At 43.1% G+C, this 17,574-nt stretch overlaps 2 protein-coding genes across 2 annotated transcripts in view; one reads left to right on the top strand and one right to left on the bottom strand.

Moving 5' to 3' along the window:
• The first annotated feature begins 1,682 nt into the window (after nucleotides 1-1,682).
• Nucleotides 1,683-17,087, top strand: ZNF276 (zinc finger protein 276). The gene is made up of 11 exons (XM_051974749.1): nucleotides 1,683-1,983; nucleotides 6,102-6,405; nucleotides 6,733-6,785; nucleotides 6,887-7,339; nucleotides 8,391-8,469; nucleotides 9,559-9,642; nucleotides 11,792-11,899; nucleotides 11,982-12,057; nucleotides 14,329-14,446; nucleotides 15,820-15,919; nucleotides 16,272-17,087. The coding sequence occupies exons 1-11, from the start codon at nucleotides 1,707-1,709 to the stop codon at nucleotides 16,558-16,560; spliced, it is 1,941 nt and encodes a 646-aa protein (XP_051830709.1). The 5' UTR covers nucleotides 1,683-1,706; the 3' UTR covers nucleotides 16,561-17,087.
• FANCA (FA complementation group A) overlaps nucleotides 16,617-17,574 on the bottom strand; it is a 112,381-nt gene continuing 111,423 nt past the window's right edge. Inside the window, exon 41 of the mRNA XM_051973534.1 lies at nucleotides 16,617-17,334. Within this exon, the coding sequence (XP_051829494.1) occupies nucleotides 17,227-17,334 (108 nt within the window). The 3' untranslated portion in view covers nucleotides 16,617-17,226. The remainder of the gene's footprint in view (nucleotides 17,335-17,574) is intronic.

Genomic DNA, 17,574 nt, shown 5'->3' with positions numbered 1-17,574 from the left:
AAATCACCCTTTTCCCCCGCCCTTTCCTGGCCCCAGCTGCTGCTGCTTAAGCCAGTTTTAAGTGAAGACCCTTCCAGTACTCGATCGGTGATCCTCTGGGGCAGATTGTTAAATCCTATTTAATTGCACAATAAAGGATGAGCCTCAACGTCTAGTTCTAATATTGGTGAGATCTGAAAGTTTCCTTTTTTGATTTTTAAAAATTTAATTTATAGTTCCAAATTGTCTCCTTCCCCTGACCCCTCACTCTTTCCTCACCGTTTTCTCTTTAAGAAGGGGTCATAAAACTTCTCTTTACTAACTCACTCCTTTTACAGATGAGGAAACTCAGATTCGGAAAACGGATGGGAGTTGCCCCAAGTTACCCAGTGGCAGAGCTGGGACTAGAATCTAACCCTCTAAAGTCCTACTTGTTTTTCTACCACATTGTTCCGGACTAACTGACTTTTCCTCTCAAATACTTGACTTTTAGGTTTTAAAATATGAAGAATTGTAAATTTGGATTTCGTTAGTTCAGGAGGGAAAAGAATGATCAGTACTTTGTACTTCACCTAAACAAAGAGTGGAAGGGTTTGGAGAGGTTGAGAAGAAAGGAGAAACTTGGGAGAAAGTTCCACCGGTGTATCTGGACAAATCAAAATTTTAATTTTTTCTTATCGCTTTAGTCTAAGGAATCAAAATGCTGGCCAGTTCAGTCAAAGATGGGAAACAGGTTGTGAGCATCAAATAAATTAACATGGGTGAAGCACTTTTTAAACTTTAAAGCACTGTATAGATGCTAGCTATTATTGTAGTTAGTTTTAATTGAGCCTTGGTTTTAGTCTTCAGCACCTCGGCCAGTTCTAGTAAATCTGAAAACGTCTGAAGTTCAGGATAGAAATTCTTGATCTGAATACCTCAGTTAAGGCAGGGAGTCCAGAAAGCCCCGTGGGGTCATGGATTGCATAAAGGAGATTAATAAAAGAAGTTGGCAAACGTCGAGTCCGGGATGGGCAAGAGGAGCTAGCTCTGGCAGGTTATCGATGTTAATGTTTACACTTCAAAAATGGGCTCAAGCTACAAGTCAGAGTTTTGCTGACTGGATGTCAGGGTGCAGATAAAGTATACAGGTATGTCTCGCACAGCTGGATGTCAGGGAAGCTGATAAAACATACAGGTGTGTCTCGCACAGCTGGATGTCAGGGGTGCAGATAAAGCATGCAGGTGTGTCTCAGTCCTCAGCTGGGCCTTTCCTTAAGGGTCTTGAATTCCGGACAGGACAGTTTCCCCGAGCACTCCACCGCTCGGGTGACGGAACCCCCTGCTCCCCCCCTCCCCCCCGCTGCTTTGGGAAACGACGCCCGGCGCAGGTCTTGGAGGCCCAGCAGAACCGACTGCGGGAGGCTAAGACGAGGTTCCGCAGGCTCGCGGGTGACCTCCGGACGGGGCCGCTGCCGGGGTGGTGACTACAGCCGCAGCCCTGGCCCGCGCCGCGCCGCTCGGGGCCGGGGCCCCCCCGGGCCGGCAGAGAGCGCTGCCGCCGTCTCCTCCGCCGCCGCCGCCGGGGCCCCTCGTGCCTCCTTTCCGGCCGCCTCGCTCTCACGCCGGCCCGGCCTGGCTCCTCCCCCGGCCCCGGAGAGGGGCGCGGCGGCGGCGGCGGCGGCGGCGGCGGGGGTGGCGGCGGGCCATGAACGCGGCCGGCCTCTAGCCGCAGCCCAGCGGCCGCCATGAAGCGGGACCGCCTGGGCCGCTTCCTGTCTCCGGGGGCGGTCGGCAAGCGCGGGCTCGCGGCTGCCGTCACGAGCGGCCCCGGCAGTCGGGCCCGGGCCCCGCGGGCGGGCGGCGGCGACTCTGGGCCTGAGGAGGACGGCGAAGGGGCTGCTGAGGCCCCGCCGCGGCCCAGGGGCAGCTGGGGCACGGGGCCGCCCAGAGCCTGCGGGGACGATGAGGACGACGACGAAACTGTGACCGTGACTGTGACAGAGGACGGCCCCGAGGAGGCAGGTGGGTGCTGTCCGGGATTCAAGTCCTGCCCCGAGCCCTCGGATCTCCTCTCCGGCCTCTGGCTCCCTGGGCTAGGTGTTCAGCCCCTTTTCAGTCCCCACAGGGCAGGGACCGCCCTCTCAATTTCTGGGCTCCCGGAACCTCGCAGCCCGTTTCCTCACCTGTGAAATGGGCACACAACTCCCCAGTGATCACTCCCCTCCCCCAGTACGTTATCGTCATTATTGTTGCTCAATTATCAGACGAGTAAACTGAGGCCCGGAGAGGGCCCTGGCTTGCCCAAGGTCACCTAGCCAGTCTCCCAGTTTTTTCTCACCAGACCCCATCAAGGGAGACACCTCAGGGATTGCCCCCGCTGGCCTGGGTAGCGGAGCTCTGACTGTCTCATCGCAGCTAATAAAGTCACGGGGTCGGGGGTTGGTGCGGGCGCTGTCCTTGCATCCCCAGGGACCCTGGAGAGCGGCCTCATCTTCAGCCAGACTTCGGGGCTCCCAGCTTTAGTGTCCTGTCCCCAAACCCCTGTAAGTGAAGTGACTGGTCTAGGAACACCCAGCCATATGAGCAGCTTCTCTCTTCCCTTCCCCACGGCTCTTGGAGTGACCCCTGTCCCAGCTTCCCCAAAGCATTTCAGTCATCCAAGTCTGGTTTTTCTTTTAGTACGTGCACACCCTCCCCCTCCCCACCCAGTACTTATCAGACAATTAGCCATCCTTGAACTGGTGCAATCGGGGCTGGAATGTTGGTCAAATTTACTCCAGGCTCCATGGTCAGGCCCACAGCCATGCAGCTCTGCTCCATTAGCTGGGAGTCAGGAAGCCTCCACTCCCTGAATTCAACTCCTGCCTCAGACACTTACTATGTGATCCTGGGCAAGTCCCTTCACCCCGTTTGCCTCAGTTTCCCCATCTGTAAAATGGGCTGAAGAAGGAAATGACAAACCAGTATCTTTGCCAAGAAAAGGAAGGGTCGGACACACTGAAAAAGTCTGAACAGCATTAACAAATCTGGCTTGAAGTTTTCCTGCTTAGTGCCTACATAAGGAGACCAAGAACCAGTTTGTTTTCCCTTTAGGGAAGAATGTATAGTATTCGAAAACTGGTCTTGTAAAATCCCACTGTTAGAGAAGCATTTGAGATGTGTTTCTTTCCTGTATCTGGCCACGGTGTAACTGGAGGGCTGGGGGGGAAGTTATCAGTGTGGTCACAGCTCGGTTTGTTTCACAAGTGCAGAAAGCCCCAGCTGCTTGGAGGGCACTGGCCCTGGGAGGAGAAGAGCCCAGCTTGCTCTCCCCACGTACTACACTGTCCATTTCCTGGTACCTTTTTCTTCCCATTTTTGGGGGGTTTGGGAAGGTTCTGTTAGTCCCTGTGATAGCCTCAGAACTTTGTTTTTCTAGCCTTGTTCCCATTCTTTGGTCACTTAAAGGCCCACCCAACCCTCCTTTGTTGGCTACCAAAGTGCCTTTTAGTTTATGTAGTATTTATTTAGTTTGTTTCTTTTCTCATTAGTGACAATGTTTGATGGGAGGCCCAAGATTGGCCTGTTGTGAAAAGTAAAAATCACTAGGACTTACCTAGTTGTGGAATGGGCACTAAAATCACAAGCTGATTGAGAGTACTGAGAGAAGATGGGCTGACAACGCAATTCTTTGGAAGACCCTTACCAAAATGCCAGATGAGTCCCTTCCCCTGATAGCCAGCCACTCAGAAATGGGGGAAGCCTCACTCTCTGCTTGCTTCTTAAGCCTCAAACCCTTTGTACTGGCCTGAACCGAACGTTGGTGGAGCTGGTGGAGACTAAAGTCTCATTGATCTTGGGAGCAAGTGCTGTATCTCCCCTCTACCCCCAGCTACCAGATTGGTGCGTGGGTCCCCAAGTCTCCAGGGGGGAAAACTCCACAGTGACTTAGAACTAGCTGGAGAAGAGAAAGTATGATTTTAGAAGTAGGGAGGGATGGGAGGAAGGCCACCACATAATAATCCACCTCTGCTGACCAGGTCTGAGGGGAGATATCCATTAAAAGCAGCAGAATTAAGACTGCCTCTGTTGAGGTTGGAGGAAAGGGAAAAATATTTGAGACTTTTGAGAATTCTTCCCAAGTGCTTTCTGAGGTAGTCTAAAGGCTTTAATTTGGTCCCTGGATATGAATTTTGTTCCCCTTCCTATTCTGCCCTTACTGTCCCAGATAGTCCAGTTCTTCTGCCTCAAATTGTGCCTCATTATAGGGGTTACTCTTCCTAGTAGTAGCAGTAATCATCAACTGGGAATGGTATTCAGGGAAGGAGGGCATTTGTGAAATACCCTCCAATTGTATGGAAGCTGTTCAAAAAAATACATATTATATTATGAGGAGCACAGTTCTAGGAGTTAGAAGTGATGTTCCAGGGCTCTGGTCCCAGCTCCACTGCTAACTGGTAGGAACAATAGCCTTATTTTTCTCCTCTATAAAATGAGGGACTTTTAGTGATGCTGAGAATATTGCCTTGTTGAGGAAATCTGTGCCATGTTCTAAGGGCACAGCATTTTTTATGTATACTGTGATTTAGATATTTTTCTGAGCAGGGTTGAAAACCACTGTGGCAGGCCAGGCTCTTTCCAGTGAGAAGAGAACGCTTTAGGCTCTAAGACCACACTTGAATGAAGAATATGAATGTTCTCTTGTTTTTCTATCCAGAGTACTTAGTACAATGGTTCACATGTAGTAAGAACATAATGAATGCTGATCAACTGACTGATATCACTGGGCATTCAGTAACAACTAAACGGAAATGTTTTGTTCTATGTACCTTAGCTACTGTGGGCCATGGATATTGATATGGAAAGGTTTGCATTAGATGGGAGGTTTAGTTACTAAACTACTAAACAGTGGTCCTCAAAGTGTAGTTTAAAGAATTGTTGGGGTCTCTAAAACCCTTTCAGAGGGTCTACAAATTCAAAATTATTTTTTATTTCTAATATAGTAAATAGCTATAAATATAACCCTTGTGAACAAAAACTCTTTGAACAGATCTTCGATAGTTTTTTTTTTTTTTAACAACATAAAGGTACTGAGAACAAAAGTTTGAGAACCATTGGTAGTAGTTCCCTCTTTTGTGACAGTCATAGGACGACTTCTGACTATTCTGTCTCAATTTCCCCATTTGTAAAAGAAGGAATAATAATCATCATAGGCCTAATATTTGCCATTTCTTTTCAAAAAGAGTTTTCACAATTCATCTTCTCATTTAAGCCTCATGAGAATCCTGTGACATCCCTATTTGATAGATGGGGAACATGAGGCATATGGAGGCTATCTGCTTTAAGCTGTCCAGATAGACAGTGGCAGATACATATCTGGGCCCTCATCTTTGGGCCTGTCTTTGTTTGGATGCTCTGAGAAGAAATGAAATGATTGATGGGAGAATACCAGGAATTCTTCAATAAGTGCTCTAGAAATACACCGTAAAGCAAAAACAGCATTAGACTAAGAGTTAGACCTGGGTTTGAGTCTGAGTATGACTGTTTATGAAGTGGCAATGTAGCATGGTGGGAAAAAAAATGTTGCATTTGGCAACATGGGTCAGACATGGATCTGAGTCCCAAGTCTGCAGATTATTCCCCATGGAAATTTGGACAAGTCATTTCTGCCTGGCTCTCAGTTTTCTTCTTCATAAAATGATCGTATTATGAATTTATCTCTAAGGGCCCTTTTAGTGCTAATATTTAATGTAATATATTAATGCTACCATCAGTCACCAAAAGTCTCCATTTCAAGTCTGGAAATCCCAGCTCAGAGCCAAATGCCAGGGCTTTGACTATTATCCAGACACATTAGTCAGTGTTTAAAGATTGCTTTTATGTGAAGATCCTAGGGAATGCCTTCATGCTTGGCAGGAGTGCTCTGAGTTTGATGGAGTGGTGTGTATAAACAGTGCCATATTTCCTCCTTTTCAAGCATGGCCAGCCTTTAGATTCAGCAGCATTTGGGATATAAAGGTGCTGAGAATCTTTCTTCCAAAGCCCATCCTCTAGGAAGACATGAGTCTCTGACTCATGTCTTAGCCTTGTCTGTTTTGGAAAAAAAAAAAGACAATGGCCCAGTCAGTGTCATATTTACCTTCTCTCATTACTCTTCACAGGGACAGGCCGCCCTCTTAGCATGGGCTATTGTCGCCTCTGTCACGGGAAGTTTTCCTCACGGAGTCTCCGCCACATCTTTGGTCAGGTGCCAGGTGAGAGTTGCGAGAAGCCGCGCCGGATGGAGCAGGTCTTCTTCATGGACTTCAAACGCCTGCTGGGGGTGCCTATTCACCAGGATCCTACCCTCCCCCAGTTTGTCTGTAAGAACTGCCACTCCCAGTTCTACAAGTGCCACAGCATTCTCAAGTCCTTCCTGCAGAGGGTCAATACCTCCCCCACGGGCCACCGGAAGCCCCGAGGAAAGTAGGTTGTTGTTTTACCAAGATGTTAAGTTGGGCTGAGTGGTGATGTTGTGAGGTTGCCCTAAGTCACACAGCCACTTGCTGATGGCAGCAAGAACAGGACTCAACTGTCGAGTCAGCAGTTGGAGCCGCTGAACCACATCTCGTGCTGGGTGCCTGGGCCGTACCCAGCTCAGGAGGTGACAGGGCTCTTTAGTTTCAGCTGCTACTGCAGATGGGCATGGTCTCTTGTGTTCAGACAAGAGGCCCGGGCCCTCTGGCTTATGGCAACTTTCTCCTCACCCTCCATCCCCGTGTGGTATCTGACTGGTGCTGCTTCCATTTGCAGGGGCAGCCCTGATGATGGGTCCCAGGCTGAGACAGAGGAGGGAACCTGTCTGGGTGAGTATGTCGCCCGGCTTCTTGGGATCTTTGGCGTCCTGTGATAGAGATGTGATGGCTGCTGTTGGAAGCTAACCACCTCTGTCTTTAACTTTGTACAGTGGACCTGATCACCTCCAGTCCCCAGTGCCTGCACCGACTGGTGGGGTGGGCCCATGGGCACGCAGTGAGCTGCGGGGCAGTGCCCAGCCTCCAAAACATGCTCTCTTCTGAGTACTGCGGCATCATCCAAGCAGTGTGGGGCTGTGACCAGGGCCATGATTACATCATGGACACAGACTCAAACTGCAGTGCCCTGCTGCTTGATAGCACACTGGCTGTCAAATGGGAATGGGATAGAGAGGCAGCCCCTCGGCTCTCCATCCCCAGTGGAACCAACCCTCCTGCAGCCGTTCTGCAGAGTCCTAGAAGCAAAGGGACCATGGTACCAGCTGGCACCGAGAGCCAGTCGCTGCCCAGCACAAATGAAGTGCAGCCCCCTTCAGACGACAACCCTGTGGGGCCTGAGCCAAATTCACCACCAGAGCCTAGTGAGCCCCCGAGTGGGGTCCAAGGTAAGAAGTCTCCTGCCAGGGCTCCCCTTCAGGCAGGTGACTCAAGGCTGCCTAGGTCCTTTGCTGGCTAAAGGCAGTTCCACCAATTCTGGTCATTCTTGTAGGCCTGTGTTTATGTCCTCTCTCAGCCACTGGTCACTCTAAGTTGCTGACAATGTCCTTGAACTCCTCATGCCTACAATAGACAACTCCATAGGTGGCCAAACTGACATTCTGGATGGAGCAGTTTGGGACCCTCCCTCCTCCACAGAGGAATGAATTATGACTGTCAGATACTTTCCCCTTGACTTAAACTACTATTCTTTCCTGAAGAGAAAACAGGCTACCTCCCTCCTGCCTGCTCTCTTTCCTTGATCAGTTGACAGGACCCTTTTTCAGCAGGTTTCCTTTTAAGATTCACTTCAGCTCTGGCCTTCCATTCATGTTGCAGACAGAAAATACAGACCTGTTTTGTAGAACAACTTGATTGTGAAGAAAAAGAAAAATTAGTTATTTATCCATGGAATGTGGGGGCTCACTGAGGATGCTGTAGCATGGCCTGATCTTCCTCCAGTATGCCTCAGGGCTGCTCCATTGGGATAAGTCACACTTGGCTTTTTTCTTCTAGCTAAAGAAATTAAAATAGATCAGTTATGAGGGAAACCAGATCTAATAGTATTTTTGGGCTACCTTTAATAAAAAGCTTTGACCTATATGACATGTAGGGATACATAGATACAAACTACAAGATGTCATGTACAAGGAAGAGGCTGTCTACCTAGCAAAAGGGTCTTGGGGGGGAAGATGGCTAGCAGGCTTTGAATTATAGAAAAATGCAAGCCCTATAGGAACTAGTACTAAATAGTCCTCAATTATGCCTGAAATAGCTACTGTATTCAAGTGGATCTTCTTAGGCACATGGCAGTAATTGGTGATTTCACACACTGGTCCTCCCTCTTAAGTGGCAATTAAAAAATATTGACCAAATCATGCTGTAGAGTACTCCAGAGCTGGGTCTTACAATTCCATTCTGTGTTGGTACCTAACACAAACCTTTTTCTTTATTTCTCAGGGCAATTGAGTGTGAAGCAGGTTTCATCTTCAGCCTTGGATGATCGGGTAAAAGACGAGTTCAGTGACCTTTCTGAGGGGTGAGAGAAGAGTGGGTTTAAATAGCTTAAAATTTCTTCTTCCCAAACCAAACTTTGTCATCGTAGACTTGTAATGTCCAGAGTTGTGCTCAGGAACCCCTGCATTGCTGGGTTAAGTTCTGGAAATAAAGACTGATAGAATTCATTGGGTCCCACTCTTACCCATGACTTATTTCAAGTCATAAAGGAAGTAGAACCAGGACTCAAACTCAGGTCCAGATCTAATATTTATCCTAATATACTATATTTTTTATGGATATGGATCAGTGGCAAAAGTTCTAGTGGTAGTGAAAGAAAAAAATCTTTTTTCAGTTGAATAATTTTTTTGACTTGGGGAATGTTGAAGAGTTGTTAAAATATCTCTGTCTTCAGATTCCTGTTTATCAATTGTTATCTCTCAGGTCTTCCCTTACAGATACTAACTCCCAAATGTTAATATAACATGAACTAGAAAGAAGTTTTGGTCCCTGGGGTGGGACATCATAGTTATTTTTGAGTAGCTTTAGTGCTTAAGTGGTAGAAGGAAACAGAAAATGGATTTTTTTTAGTCGATGATACAAGGGTCTCTTGAGTGGAGTGGGACTCAGGGCAGGGAGGGAGATGCTGTGACAATTTCCTTTACACTGCCCTCCAGTTTGCCTTCCTCATTAAAAACCTAATGGAGACAAAATTTGCTAATGAATAGACTTAGTAGGAACAAATATTTTAGAGTGAAGGTCTGAGATTTATTTTTACCATATGAATAGTTTCATTGTGACTTTAAGGTGTTAAAATAATAAAACTCTTGCAGATGAGACCTTGGTTATCTAAAGGCCTATGAAAAGGAGAAAAAGCAAACTACTAATCCATATACTTAAAGAATATTGTTATCCTTAAGAGTTCTCCTCAGCTTAGTGATAGTTTGTTCTTTCACTTTGATAGGGAATATTTGGAGGTCTTGGTATTCTCAATTTTTAAGATATTTTGGTAAAGAGATGAGAGAAGGCAATAGGGGTGAGGGCCAGGGCCTGCAGATAGGAACTGGTAATACTGCTGAAGCCTTACACTGCTCAGTCAGTGCTTTGTTAAAAGGCCTTGCTTCTTTTTCAGAGACTTCTTGAGTGATGACGAAAATGACAAGAGGAGAAACACACAATCATCTGATGAATCCTTTGAGCCTTATCCAGAAAAAAAGTAAGAGCCTTATATTCTTGTCTACAAGTAAATTTCTGGATACTGAATGGTATTAAGTGGGTAATTCTAGGGACTAGTATCCTGGCTTGAGTGTGGTGTAGAAAGCGACAGAAAAATATTTTTTGCATGTGTCTTCTTCCAGAAAATGCTTGGGCCCTTTATCTGGTATGATCCCTTAAAACCTCTTAAAATTCGATTTGCTGAGAATGAGCCCTAAGATCTATTTGAACAGTGTGGGTCTGTGAAGAAAGTCCCTACACTTTCTGTTATAGCACAGATAAATTATTGAATGAAAGAAAAATTATGTGCTTATTATGTGCCAGATACTGGAAATACAAATATAAAAATACAGTCCCTTCCTTCAAGGAGCTTATATTCTAATGAGGGGAGATAAGAAATTTTAAAAATAATAATAGGACTAGGAAGGAGTGTTTTGGATTAGGAAAGTGAATAGTCAAAGAACAGTTAACCTGATCTTTCCAGGATTTTTTTTTTTTTTTTTTGACTGAGGCAATTGGGGTTAAGTGACTTGCCCAGAAGTCACATAGCTAGGCAGTGTTAAGTGTCTGAGACACTTGATTTGAACTCTGGTCCTCCTGCCTTCATGGCTGGTGCTCTGTCTGTTGTACCACTTAGCAGTCCCTCTTTCCAGGAATTTGACTTGGATAAAGGGGGATAAAAGAATAGAGAAATGGTACAAAGTGGCAATGTGGCTTCAAGATATATGCAGGGAGTTGCTATGTAGTCTGTGGCTTGGGGCAGTTAAGAACTCTTAAGAGGAATGAGTCAACTAATGCCCTATCATTATCTGAACTAGATTCTGAGATTAGATTATCTACCAATTATTACTAAAGGATGATTGGAAGTCCATGGAAATGCAGAGTAGGCATTTAAAGGGTAGAGCCCTATTCATCTAGAACCACTTCAATTATCTTTTCATATTCCAACAAATTGCTTTAGGACTACTATTAAGAAAGGGTTCATTGAACCTGGGGAATATATAACCCAAAGGCTCTTCATGAGCACTTAAAGTTTGGTTAACATGTCCCTATTCTCTAGCTATTCACAGGTATTCACACGGAGATGCATTGGAAAGAATACAGTAGGCTGAGAAATTCCTCAAATGATAGGTATTGGGAGTAATTTGTGAGTTTTTAAAAATGTCTTTTGGCTAGAATAGACCTCATTTCTACAAGTGTTATAAACTGTTTCCTCACATGTCCCTTTTGAGGATTTCCCTTCCTTTAAAAAGCAATACTTTTGCTTATATGGCATTCTCTATTATACAGAATATAAATGAGAACTAGAAAGCAAGCCCCCCCCCAAAAAAGTCTCTTGAACAAAAGCAGATAGTTCAAAGTTCAAGTATTAAAAGTTATGCACTTTACCTATAAAGAAGAGCCCTTCAGAGTTTATTTAGTCTAAATACAATTCTGACAAGCATATTATCTCATTAACTGCTTTCCCAGATTACAGCAAATTTGTAACAGAAAATTTAAAATGGTGTTGCTGTAGGTAGGCCAGTGGACAGCAGCAAAGAGGAATAGCTAATGCCAAGAAAAAATAAATCATGGAAAAATAAATTCAAGAACCTTCAAAGCATAATAATGAGGTGAAGGAGGAGGGAAGGGTGTGTGTGGACATTGTAACTGCCTTTTATGATAATAATGCCAAGTCATTAGACAGCAGTTAATTTAAGTTCAGCATTCTATTTTTTAATGGCAGAGAATATTTTAGAAATATTTCCACCAACAATTATTAAAGAAAGTGTCTTGGCACTTAAATGTATAAAGTTAGCTAGAAAAAGAGACAATGTTTTATTATATCACTCTTTTCCCTTTTTACTCCTTTATCCTAATACAAGATGGATGGGGAGAAAGGGGTCGTAATACATATTTACATTCCTAGAGAGAACCAAACTTTCTTTTGGTGAATGAAGAATTCTAGGGCTTCAAAATGAAATTTGGAGATTCTGGGAGGCTAAGATACCGGGAAGATTGGAAGCTGTGCTTGTAATACATAATTTAACTGTGATGGCTCAAAAAAAATTTCAATGCCTTTTGCATGCTAAGAACACATGTCATACATGCAATGTGTTGGTCACAAAAATAACACATTAAAATAATAGTATCTTTTCATTTTGATTCAGGATCTCTGGCAAGATGAGCGACAGCAAAGCCAAGAAGTCAGATGAACCCAAAATTAGAAAGAAACCAGGACCCAAACCAGGTTGGAAAAAGAAGATAAAATGTGAAAGGTCAGTAGGGAGAGCATATACTGATCCTGTTATTATCAATTTCAGGTTAGAATTCTGACTCATATAGTGCTTTTAATTACAGGGAAGAGCTGCCTACCATTTATAAGTGTCCTTACCAGGGCTGCACAGCTGTGTACAGAGGGGCAGATGGGATGAAGGTAAGGCAAGAATCAGCCTTTTGGGTTTATATTGAAGTTTGATCCTAAGCATTTCATAGGAGGTAGTATCTGTTGTCACAAAAGTTGACAAAGTTGGTAGTATTATTGTCACAATGAAAGCAGCATTAATGTGAAGGATGAAGGACGTGTTATCTGTCAGCATCAGCATATCTAGATATGAACAGAGCTACTGAACAAATATTAAATCCAAATGAAAAATAAAGTAGATGTTAAAAGAAATCTCATTATGACAAAGCAGTCTTGAATTCTTTGTATTTATTAATCTCTTACGGCATGGTGGTATTTCATTTATTTATTATCTCATTTCTAACCTCAGTCATTTCCAAATTAATGAGCACTTACTTGTTTCCATTTATTTGCTATCACAAAAAGTTGTGAATATTTAGTATATATAAGGGCTTTTCTATCTTAAGATACTTACAATTACTTGGTTTAAGTAATAATGACTGAAGCAGCTTTTATTAAGGACTTATGTGTAAAGCTCAATATTAAATGCTGGAAACATCAATAGAAAAGGAGAATAGGATGTTTCTAGTGTAGGACATAACCCCACACAGGCACTTTCAGGTGCAGGTTCCATAATCCTTAGGATGAAGTGGCAAACCAAAGGTTATAATGCCAGAATCCCATCATTTCCTGATTCTGGACCCAATGATAGAGCACCAAAGGTTCTGGGGAGAATGATCTTTTTTGAGTCTTCAGGTATCTGTGCCTAGAGCATCTGGAGAAGCTGTCATCCTGAATGTCCCCCAGAGTTACTTCTGGGGATTTTTTGGGATGTGAGGGTGGAGCCAGAAGTAGGACCAGTTGTAGAGAAGACCTGCCATACTCGGGGTCTGTAGGGTAGGTGACTCCCAAGTGGTAGTTGGTGTGCTGATGAGGTTGAAAGTGGGTCTGGACTAGAAACACAATTATTCCCAATATTCTTAGATTTAAGGTCCTAAATTTGAGAAGAGGTGGGGAGAGAGAGAGACAGACAGACAGACAGACAGACACTGACTAGAATGGAGAATATGTGAGGGAGAACTGTTGGAAACCAGTCTGAAAAAATAGGTGAGAGGGACCCATATTGTAGAGAGTTTTAAGTAACAGGTTAAGAATTTTTCATTTGATCCCAGTTGTATTAGGGAGTGAAGGTTTTCTGAGGGGAGTGACATCATTGGTCTGTTTTAAGAATATCAGTTTGGCAGCTGTTTGAAGGGCAGATTAGAGGAGAAAGAAGCAGAATCGTGAGTCAGGAAGCTTTTGCCATAGTCCATAGGTTTTTCTTGAGTAGTAGATGTGAATAGATTACAGGATGATGTAAGAGATGCAGAAGCCCAGTATCTCTGAAGAGAAAAATGCTTATCTTCCCCAGTGGGAGTACAAACTCAGCTCAAAATAGTCAAATTCAACATTTAGGCTCAAATTTTATACTTTATTGTACAACTGAAATGAAAGCTATGCTTCCTTGGTAGAAAGGTCTCTTCATTGAATAAAGATTTTTCAGGCTTTAAAGACACTTATGACACCCACAAAATTAGGTTTCTCCAGTGTTCTAAATAGGGATGGAATAGCAATTATTTACCTTGTTAGCTATTGGTGTCAGAAATGATAGAATGGTCGCAACCAAAAACTTTTTTTTTTTCTGGTCAGAAATTAATTTATGAAATATTGGGTTTCTCAGCTAATTCCTTGACCATTTGCCTGTTAATTCTCTACTGTTCTAGAATTCTACACCCATATTTGGGTCATAGAAAAGAGGGATATTATTCATTCCATAAGATTCTTTTGAAATGTTACAGATGACTCGAGGGACATGTTTAAAATACTGGGGCGTCAAGTCAAAATTTCAAAAAGGGTTTAATTGCCAAATGAACAGAGGTGTATGTCAGCCATACAACACACACTCATATACCTCTGTTTAAGAAATAGTTACCTTTATTTTATAGAAGAAGAAACAGAAGCTCAGAAGAGAGATTTACCTAGTCCCACAGCTAGTTAAAGGCTAAAGCCAAGATGGGAATCCATATCTTCCTGATTCTATGTCAAATGTTGTTTTCCCCTCAAAGGATATGTCTGGCTTAGTGACTTTCAGAGAAAGTCTTTGCCATATTTTCAGAGAATTAATAAAGCCCCTGGTCCAAAATTCGTTCAGCATCACTTTGCTCTCTCACTATCTAGAATGATTGCTAGAACAGGCTTTGTCTCTTCTATTCACAAGGCTTATCAGGATGTTCTATTTCAAGGGTGTCTTTTTCTTACTTGTAGAAACATATAAAGGAGCATCATGAGGAAGTACGAGAGAGGCCTTGTCCCCACCCTGGCTGTAACAAGGTGTTCATGATTGACCGCTATCTGCAGCGCCATGTCAAGCTCATTCATACAGGTAGGCTGGCTCTGCCCTAGGTCCTCATGTTCCCTCCTGGTTTTGTACATTTGGGGCTTAAGACATTGGCCGGTCAGGCCTCTGATCAGAATCTGGGTATGTTCATGTACCTGGAAGACAGGTTTGTTAATCTTTTTCTGGCCTGGTCCTGGTATTTTATGAATCAAAATTTTAAGGCTCATGATTAAGATGAGCACTATAGCTACATTGTTTATTCTTGCTAAATAAAAGTTTCTCCTTTGTTCACTTCCATATATCATGGAATGTTTCCCAAGCTATCAGAGATAGTCTCTATTGGAAAGAACTTCTCAGGCCCTATAATTTAATCCATACATGACTAAGAATATTCTTGATCTTAACAATTATGAGACATATAAAGGAAAGTTTTTTCTGAGGATTGGAGCAAAGATTCATCACTTCAGAAAATGGCAATTGTTAATTATATAAACTACAAAAAAAAATCTAGCCTCATTCATATAGTCCCACTAATTTGGACATAGCTAAAATTTATCCTTATTTTAATATTCTAGAATATACAATTTGAAAAATTTCAGTGTGAATACTCCCTCCACTTATACAAAGCATAAACTCTGCATAATTTGGTAGTAACTATCTGATTCAGTTTCCTCATCTATAAAACAGGAACAATAGTACCTTCCTCCCCAGAGGTGGACTGGTATGATCATAAAATGAAAACCTTGAAGTGAGATGTAAATGCTTTTTGCTATTCCTATTATCATCTTAGAGAGTTGCTCCACTAGCTGTGACCAACCTGCAGATGAGCCTCTTGGAGGAGCCAAGAAGGCTCTCAGGTAACAGACACAATTGTCAAAGGCTGCTACTGAGTTTTCCTTTACTTTATCAAAAACAGGCTGGGTAAACAACTAGGATAAACTTGATAGGAAAGGGAATGTTTACCTAAAGAGAAATCACTTTTAAACAACTCTTCAAAACAAGCATGATTAACAGATAATGTTATTAAATCCTCCAAAAGGAACTGGCAACCTTTATTTGGTAACATTCCTTTTAACTTAGCTTGATTTTTTTTTTTTTTTGATGTTCACTTCTATAATGTATAATTAATAATTCAAACTATATCCCTTCTTTTCTACCCAACACACTTTCCTATTTAGGCAAAAGTTTTTTTATTTACCTAGGATACGTCCCAGGCATAAATTTCTAACCATTGAAACTGTTTGGTGATTTTGAAGCAGGTTTTTTTTTTTTCCTCCTTCTCCTGGCCATCTTTCTTGGTAGTAGAAATTAGGGTGAAAATAGACAATCTAGATCAGTTTTCCCTTCCCTCCTTCATTATATTTACAAACTGTAAAAGAGGAATTGAATTTGAGTCTTGCTTTTGGGTGGCATTGCAGAGGTACGGAATTATATCTGTGATGAATGTGGACAGACGTTCAAACAGCGGAAGCACCTTTCAGTTCACCAGATGCGTCACTCAGGAGCAAAGCCCCTTCAGTAAGTATAGATAGGACATCTAATTAAAGATTTGACAGATGTTATTTTTAGTTAAGTGGGAAAAAGGATAGGTCTTGCCTTTTATTTCCCCTTCCTGCAGTAAGACCACATGGCAAATATGAGGTAACTTTAGAAGTTTTTCTCTCATGCATTTACTTCCATCACTTCATCACTTGCAAATGCTAATTTAATGGTAGTTTTTAAAAGACGTTTCTAGCTAAGTTGAATTTGTTTTCATGTTCTTTGAGAGCTGATGAGTCTGAATAGTGTGTAAACAGCAGCTCAGAATCCACATCAGGTCTGTCCTTTACTCACTCTTTTCTCTCTCTCCCTCCCTCCCTCTCTCACTCAGATGTGAAATCTGTGGGTTCCAGTGCAGGCAGCGAGCATCTCTGAAGTACCACATGACCAAACACAAAGCTGAGACGGAGTTGGAGTTTGCCTGCGACCAGTGTGGGCGACGGTTTGAGAAGGCTCACAACCTGAATGTCCATATGTCCATGGTGCATCCACTGACCCAGAACCAGGACAAAGCCAAACCACTGCAGAGTGAGCAGCCAACTGAGTTAATGAACCCCTCAGGGACGATGGAAAGTCAGGCTGTCAAACCTGAACTGGTTGCACAACAGGAACCCACCTGAAAGCCACACTAGCAGTGTGGATAGTCATTCATCCTTGTACAAATCAAATGATCAAATAGAGTTTTTAACACGAATTTTAATAGTTTCTCCAACTCAAGTGGACTCAATGGCAATAGTTTCAGCTTGCTCCAACACAAAGATAACCATGCTTTAATTTCTTTCTTTCTTTCTTTTTTTTTTTTTTTTTTGCCTGCCCAATTATGTCCAATTGCAGCAGTGTTTAAATGGAATGGAATCACTTGAAGAGTATGGACAGATATGGACACGTCTCCTTTTTTCTGTGGATCGGTAGAAGTAGGGCAGTCCCACATTCTCTGTCATAAAACAGCCCCTCAGGTCTGTACTGTAGCTCTTCTTCTGCAGGGCAAAAGGTTCACTTCCCCTGGGAAAGTGAATGATTTGGAACCAGCCTCAGATTTTAAATAATTGATTACCCCTGCCTCAAAGCAATTGAAGGTATTTGTAATCCACTTTTTAGTGTAACAAGACCTCCATGGTTATGCCTGTAATAAATTATTTACGAAGTAGCCTGGGCTGATGCACAGTAGTATTCTGCTGCCTCTGTCCAATAAGAAAGTGATTTTTCTATTCCTCAGGAACAATAGCCAAATTATTATACCAACAAAAGTCTTCCTTGGGACAAGGTCCTTCCAGCACAGACATCATTCAGAAGAGAAGAGGTTCACTATATAAGTCACCATCTTCAGGGGACTGCTGGCTACTCAGGAGGGCAGCTTTCACCTCGGGGTCAAACTTTTCACAGGTGGCCAACAGCTGTGAAAAAACATACATTTTTGGCTGTAGCTGCTGCCAGCCTATCCTATAATACTTTTTTCCCCTAACCCCAAGGGCACAGGCTTCACAATAAGAGTAGACTTAAAACATTTTGCATTATCTATCAAATCCAAGCAACTGAACCCAAGGCTATCAACAGCTTGGTCTCCAATCTAACTGCATTTGCAGATTACTGCTGACCTTGAATACTTATCAAGTGACAAAAGTAGCACTGTTTGG

The sequence above is a fragment of the Antechinus flavipes genome, chromosome 2 (genome assembly GCF_016432865.1).
Source record: "Antechinus flavipes isolate AdamAnt ecotype Samford, QLD, Australia chromosome 2, AdamAnt_v2, whole genome shotgun sequence".
In the NCBI taxonomy this organism is placed as follows: domain Eukaryota; kingdom Metazoa; phylum Chordata; class Mammalia; order Dasyuromorphia; family Dasyuridae; genus Antechinus; species Antechinus flavipes.
This window is presented reverse-complemented; position numbering and strand designations above follow the sequence as displayed.